General features: G+C 64.2%; 1 protein-coding gene across 1 annotated transcript; it reads right to left on the bottom strand.

Annotated features, from left to right (window-relative positions):
• Positions 1-543: 543 nt before the first annotated feature.
• Positions 544-5289, bottom strand: LOC143641902 (regucalcin-like). The gene is made up of 6 exons (XM_077109898.1): positions 5091-5289; positions 3472-3658; positions 2775-2989; positions 2091-2222; positions 875-1029; positions 544-594 (listed from the first exon to the last, which is right to left on the bottom strand). Exons 1-6 carry the CDS (start codon positions 5287-5289, stop codon positions 544-546), a joined length of 939 nt encoding a protein of 312 aa, XP_076966013.1.
• Between the last annotated feature and the right edge of the window lie 1594 nt (positions 5290-6883).

Genomic DNA, 6883 nt, shown 5'->3' with positions numbered 1-6883 from the left:
TATCCACATCAGGCCATCGAGACACAGGCAGTGGGCAGGTGATGGGGCTGGGCAGGGGACTGGGTACTGCTGGAGTGCAGGTGCCTTCCAGGGGTAAATGGGCTGTTTGGAAGTAGAGGCGCTGGGCGCCCAGTGCTGTGAAGGCAACTGATGTCCAGCTCGATCCCTGGCTGATGGACTTGTGCACGTCCAGCACAGCTACAGCCCATGCTCAGGTTCCAGCTCTCAGTGACCCAGCACCAAGTGGAGGCAGAGAGGCCAAGACACCAGTGTGGCCACATGTTCTGGGGAATGCAGGTGACCTGTGGGGACCTTGAACACACAGGGGCATTACAAGCTGAAGCTGGGTGACACTGGACATAGCATGGGGCAGTCCTGGGGGGGGGCACATCCCAGGGCAGCAGCTGCACAGATGACGTTGAGGTGGCCACATTTATTATCAGCTGTGAACAGTGGTCAGGCAGGAGTGCCCTGCCAGAGCCGAGCCTGGCCTGACCCCAGGGACGGAGGCCTGGCTCAAGCTGCATTGGACGGTGGGGTTCCTCAGCCAGAGAAGTGGCAGGATGCAAGGCCTCTCACCCCCAGGCCCAGGACCTGCGGGAGGAGAGGGTGGAGGTGAGTCCCTAGGCACAGCTAAGTCTCCCGGCAGCACCAGCCACGGCAGTGCCAGCCACACCAGCTTCCTAAACCTCCCGTAAACGTCTCTGTGTACAGCAGGGCACATGGGGCCTTGGGAGGGCTGTTTTCCAGGTGGACAGATGTCCCCATGGATGCTGCCAAGCCCGCTCCAGTCCCCTAGGTCAAGATGCGTTACACCTGGCCGAGCAGACATGGCCGGGAGCCAAGCTGACCCTGGCAGGGACACCCCACTGACCTTGAAGACGTGTCCTGCCTGCGGCTCCCGCAACAGCTGCTCTGGACTCAGGCTGTCCGCTGCAGAGGTCATGTACAGGTCGGAGTAGTCAGCCCCTCCGAAACAGCAGGACGTCACCCTGGACACTGGCATCTCCAGGTTGCACAGCCGCGTCCCTGTGAGTAAAGCTCAGGTACATCCCTGAAGCCCAGCCACCCATCTGCTGCTGGACCCCAGGTGGCCTGACTGTGCCCACTCCCCAGTGGGGCCCTGGGCCGGCTGGTTCTCCCTGGCACCTGCAGCACTTGATCCCCAAGTCTGCCCTTCCTCATGGACTGCAGGGGTCAGCAGGGCCACCTGGAGCCCAGGAGCTGGAGAGGCCAGTCTCCTGGAGGGAGCTGAACACATTGTAAGAGGTTGGTCCTGTCCACATTTGAACCCCAGAACCTGTGAGTGGGACCTGGTGTGGGAACAGGGTCTCTGCAGAGGTCGTTAGTGAAGGGTCCTGAGATGGGCTCCTCCTGGGTCAGAGGGCCCTCATGCAATGGCCATGTCCTCCCAAGAGACAGAGGAGGGGACACAGACCCAGAGGAGGAGCCCCGTGGAGACAGAGGCAGAGACTGGAGTGAGGGGCCACCTGGAGCCCAGGAGCTGGAGAGGCAGGAGGAGCCTCTCTGGAGCTCATGGAGGGAACTGGACACCATGGTAAGAGGTGGGTCCTGTCCACATTTGCACCCCAGAACCTGTGAGTGGGACCTGGTGTGGGAACAGGTCTCTGCAGAGGTCGTTAGTGAAGGGTCTGAGATGGGCTCCTCCTGGGTCAGGTGGCCCTCATGCAATGGCCGTGTCCTCCCAAGAGACAGAGGAGGGGACACAGACCCAGAGGAGGAGCCCCGTGGAGACGAAGGCAGAGACTGCAGGGAGGGGCCACCAGGCCAGGGCCACCTGGAGCCCAGGAGCTGGAGAGGCAGGAGGAGCCCCCTGGAGCCTGTGCAGGGAGCTCAGCCTGTGACCCTGGTCCAGCCTCTGCCCTCCAGGGTGGGAGAGGACAAGGTCTTGTAGTTTTCAACCGCTGGTTTGTGGTCATTTTCTACATCAGCCCCTGTGTTCCCTGCACTGCCCATCTGCACAGGTCCCCCTGTAGCTGGACAAGCAAGTGGTCCCACTCCTGGACCCTGAACACCGTGGCACAGAGCACCCCATGGCCCCTCCTTGACCGACTGCCCTGTGCACACACCTGTCTCGGCGTCCATGCGGATCACCCTGCCTCCATCAATGCAGGCCATCCAGAGTGTCCCCGTGGTGTCCATGAACAGCCCATCTGGCATGCCTTGCTCTGGCTCCAGCTGGCACACCAGTCGTGGGTTTGCTGCGGCAGGACAGACAGAGGCGCGTGGCCCCTCACTGCCCAGACCAGGGGGTGACATAGTGTGGCCTCAACAACGTGAGGGAGTGACAGACCCCGTGGTGCATCTGGGACCCCAGGAGGGGACTCAGGAGGGTGTGGGGGGCTGGCCATAAAAGGCCCTCCCCGAGAAGGGCATGGGGGGCTGGCCATGGTTGGTCCCGCCCAGTGAGGGCTTATGGGGCTGGCCATGGAGGCCCATACTTCAGGGAGGATGTGGGGAGCTGGCCATGGAGGCTCCTACCCCAGTGAGGGTATGGGGGGCTGGCCACAGAGGCCCATACCTGAGGGAGGGTGTGCTGGGCTGGCCAGGGAGGCCCCGCCCAGGTAGGGCATGGGGGCTGGCCATGGTGGCCCCACCCATAGAGGGTGTGAGGGCTGACCACGGAGGCTCCTACCCCAGGGAGGGTGTGGGGGGGGCTGGTCACGGTGGCCCCATCCAGGGAGGGTGTGGGGGCTGGCCACGGAGGCCTTCCTCTGGGGAGGGCGTGGGGGGCTAGCAACGGTGGCCCCTACCCAGGCCTCCTGTCTGCACGTCGTAGTCATAGAACCGTACAGAGTAGTCCAGGCCGTCCACGTGGTAGAGAGTGTGATGGTCCAGGGACCAGTCCAGCCCGTTGGGGTTGCCCAGCTGGTCCAGCTGTCTGACCACGGAGCGGTCAGCATAAAGTGTGTACAGGGAGCCCTGCCCCGGCTCCCACACTCCTGGGGCGGACGCCTCTGGCATGGTGCTTGGAGAGAGTGGAAGGTCAGTGGTCAGCACCCCACCCTGTCCTGCCCACCCCACACAGACCCGCTGTGCAGAGAGCTGTGGTCACCCTAGTCGGGGGACAGCAGGCAGGATGGCCCTCAGGCGGCATCTGTGAGTGAGCCTCTGTGCTGGGCGAAGGGGGCACCCCAGGGATGTTCCACTGGGAAGAGTCCTGCTCAGGCAGAGGTGCAGGGCCCTCAGCCGCAGGTGAATGGCCTCTGGCCACTGCCCCACCCTGGCTGCTTCGACCCTCCCAGGGTCCTCTCTGGGCAGGGATCTGGGAAGAATGACATGGAAGCCATGGCCTTTGGAGCGGGAGGGAACCTGTGGGCTGCCCAGCACCTGCATGGCCTCGGGGGCCGCTTGCCAGCAGCCTGGGGAGGGCTCCTGAGGTCCCCACCCAGCCGGCACCTGCCATGACGGGAGGCTCTGCAGGTGGCCTGGGCCAGTCCTTTCAGCAGCCCACCTGCCAAAAACCTCCCGGCGGGGTCCACCTTCCCGTCGTTGAACCTGTTGTGGGGCTTGTCCCTGTCCAGCCAGGCCGCCCACTCCACCTGCCCCTTCTCCCAGTCCAGGAGGCCAAGGCAGGTGCCAGAGGCCACCACGTAGCTGCCCTCTCGGTGCAGAGCCACACAGCCAACAGGGTCTCCTGGGGGGACAGAGGACAGCAGGGTGGCCCAGCTGCTGCTTCTCCAGGAGACTCCACCCACGGGGCTCCCGCCAGGAGGCACCATCAGGGCACAGAGCACATCTCAGCACAGGACCAGTCCTGCTGGGCCTGCGTGGACCACCTCTCTGCACCCCCTCCCCACGATGGCCACCACAGGGCCTCCAGATGGGACTGGAGGCTGCCGAGCCTGCCTGCAGGGCCACCAGGACTGCAGGAGTGGAGAGTGCTGGCCTCTCCTCATGTCAGTGCCAGTGTGAGAGCCGCGGGTGCCCCTGAGCCCTCCTGGGGCAGGCTCCACAGGAGGGCGCCTGAGGCCAGATACAGACTTGGGGCCAGCCCTGATCTGCAAGGGGGACAGTGGCACCTGCCCTTGGGGAGGGGGAGGGTGAGTGGGGGATGCTCCCAGAGTGCTGCTTCTGCTCCTCAGAAAACCCACAGGGGTCGTCATCCACACAGGTGTGCAAGCCCCACAGACACACAGGTACCTCCCAGGTGTGTGTATCCACAGGGGTCAGCAGTCCACACAGGTGTGCAAGCCCTCTGACACACACCTCCCAGGTGTGTGAATCCACAGGGGTCATCAGCCACACAAGTGTGCAAGCCCCACAGACACACAGGTACCTCCCAGGTGTGTGAATCCACAGGGGTCGTCATCCACACAGGTGTGCAAGCCTCTCAGACACACAGGTACCTCCCAGGTGTGTGAATCCACAGGGGTCAGCAGTCCACACGGGTGGACTGGGTCCACGCACACACATGAGCCTGGAAAATGCACAGTCACCCCCACCCTAGCTCCTGAGTCAGGACAGGTGCATGTGTGGCATAACCCGGGGTCAGAGCCAGGTGCAGGCTCCACACAGCAGCCAGGAGGATGTCAGTGTTTCCAGGATTTAACCTGGATGACAGCAAGCCCGGCTTTGGTCCTTCCAACTATAGCTATACACCAGGACTTCCCACCCCATGGTCTGTCCTGTGCCCAGGGTGTGACAGCCCACACTTCAGGGGCTCTGGAGCAGGGGGACAGGTGCTGAAGAAGCAGGTGCCCCGGCTGGGCCCCTGCAACCCTCAGGCCACGAGTGATGCTGGACACCTGTGGCAAAGGTACCAACGAGCCCTAGGACCTCAGGGACATGGGTCCACAAGCAGGCAGGACAGCTTCAAAGCTAAACGATCCCCAGGACTTAAGGGGACACAGGGCCCTGGGCACATAGGATGGTCTCACAGCTCCCTTCCCAGGAGCACCTGGATCTCCAGGGGACCCATACTTCCTCAGGCCCATGTTCTGCAGGCCCCAGGCCCACTTCCTCTGGCCCAAAGTCTCCACCTCTCAGACCCACTTCCTTTGTCCCACCCTCTGCAGTCCCCCAGGCCCACTTCCTTTGTCCGACCCTCTGCAGCCCCCCAGGCCCACTTCCTTTGTTCCACCATCTGCAGGCCCCAGTTCCACTTAAGCCCCCTGTCTGCACCTCCCCAGAGAGTGGGTTCCACCAACACACAGTCCTGGTGTTGATGTCCGCAAACACCAGCTGCCCTGTCTCCTCTTCCCACATGGGACACTCCCCCATCCTGTGCCTCTCCTGGATGACAGCCTCGATCCTGGGGGACGCCATGGCCTGGGAGGAGGACAGGGCTGTGAGTGCCCTGTTCTCTGTCCCATTCTCCTGGTCATGAGGTGAGGGCTGCTGGACCGTGCAGGCTGGGCGCTCCCGGGTGTGTGACATCCTGTGGTCTCAAGGACAGCCCTCTTCTGCTCATGAAGCCTCACCCAGGCAGACAAGGGGATGCAGAGGGAGCCGGCTGAGCCCACGCCCCTCCTGGCTCCTCTGTGCCTCCAGTCACTCTGCATGACCCGAGAGGTCGACAGAACGTGCAGGTGCCCCGTCACTTGAAGAGGCACCCCCTGGCAAGGTTCCAGGAGTCCCCCTTTTCCTCTGGTGGCACAGTGTGCCCACCTTCCAGGCCCCCCACCTACAGCCTGGGAAGCAGGGGCTGCTAAGCTGAGTCACTGTCCAGGTGGGCCGGGCTCAGAGGCTGGGGTGGGTGCGATCTGCAGGTGGCTGGCTCCGGAGCACACACCCTGGCCTCTCTGCCCAGGAGACCTCTGCCCCAGAAGGGCTCACTTCTCAATGCTCCTGTTAATTGGGTTGCTGTGAGACCCCTGCGCTCCGTGGGACTCAGTTCACAGGGCCCTTCCTGGACAGCACCAGGAGGCCCAGCAGGCCAGGGCTCCCATACTTGGGCGGCTCACGTGCTCCTCAGCCCCCAGCAGGTGGGGGCGGCGATTCCCTTCCTCCCTTCCCTCCCTGGTCCCTCCCTCTGTGCTTCCCCAAATCAACAGAGCCCCAGGCGGTGGCATGTCACCTGCTGTGTCCTGCAGAGCCAAGGTAGCAGTTGCAGGAGTCGCCAGTGCACTCTGCATTAGAGTGGGAGAAGCAGCAGCCCCTGGGACCTCGCTTCCATAGAGACCCCGGAGGTCGCGGCCAGCGCCCCGCCAGGCATCGCTGAGCCTTCCCCTTAGGGACGACCATTCTGCTCCCCAGCCCTCCTGGGTTCTCCCCTCGCACAGGGCTGCCCTGGGCAGCGGGACACTGTGCACCTCCCCTACTGCAGAAGAGCTCCGGCTTGCAACTGGGGGTCCACGGGCTCACCCAGGCAGGCTCACAGGGAGCACAGGCTTGGCCGGGCAGGCGCAGAGGGACGCAGGGGAGGCACGGGTAGCCCTGGGCAGGCACACGGGGCGCTGGACAGGCGCAGAGGGGGCGAAGGGGAGCCCTGGGGAGGCGCAGAGGGGGCGCAGGGGAGGCACGGGGAGCCCTGGACACGGACACGGACGCGGGGTGCTGGGCAGGGCTCTACTCACAGGCATCCTGTAAAGAACGGACTGCTGACCCCCGAGCTTCACCTGCTGACCCGACCCGGCCTCGCACACCTGGCTGTGTCACCCACACGTTCACAGGCACCAGCCCCCCCCCCCCACCCCCCCCCCCGTCTTCCTCTGCCCTCTGAGATGGTCTGGGCGCCACTCCCCCAGCCACGGGTTCCTCCCGCTGTGGAGCAGGGCTTGGCACAGGCATGTCGTCCCCCGTCCCCGAAAGGAGAGGTGCTGGTGGTGGAGGTGGAGTCCCCGCACCCACGTCTCCATGCCGCTAAGTGAGCCCAGCTCCTCCACACCCCAGGCTCCAGCCCCGGAACCCAAGGACCCCA

This window comes from Callospermophilus lateralis, chromosome 7 (assembly GCF_048772815.1).
Source record: "Callospermophilus lateralis isolate mCalLat2 chromosome 7, mCalLat2.hap1, whole genome shotgun sequence".
In the NCBI taxonomy this organism is placed as follows: Eukaryota; Metazoa; Chordata; class Mammalia; order Rodentia; family Sciuridae; genus Callospermophilus; species Callospermophilus lateralis.
The sequence above is the reverse complement of the archived record's forward strand: the minus strand, read 5'-3'. Positions and strand labels throughout refer to the sequence as shown.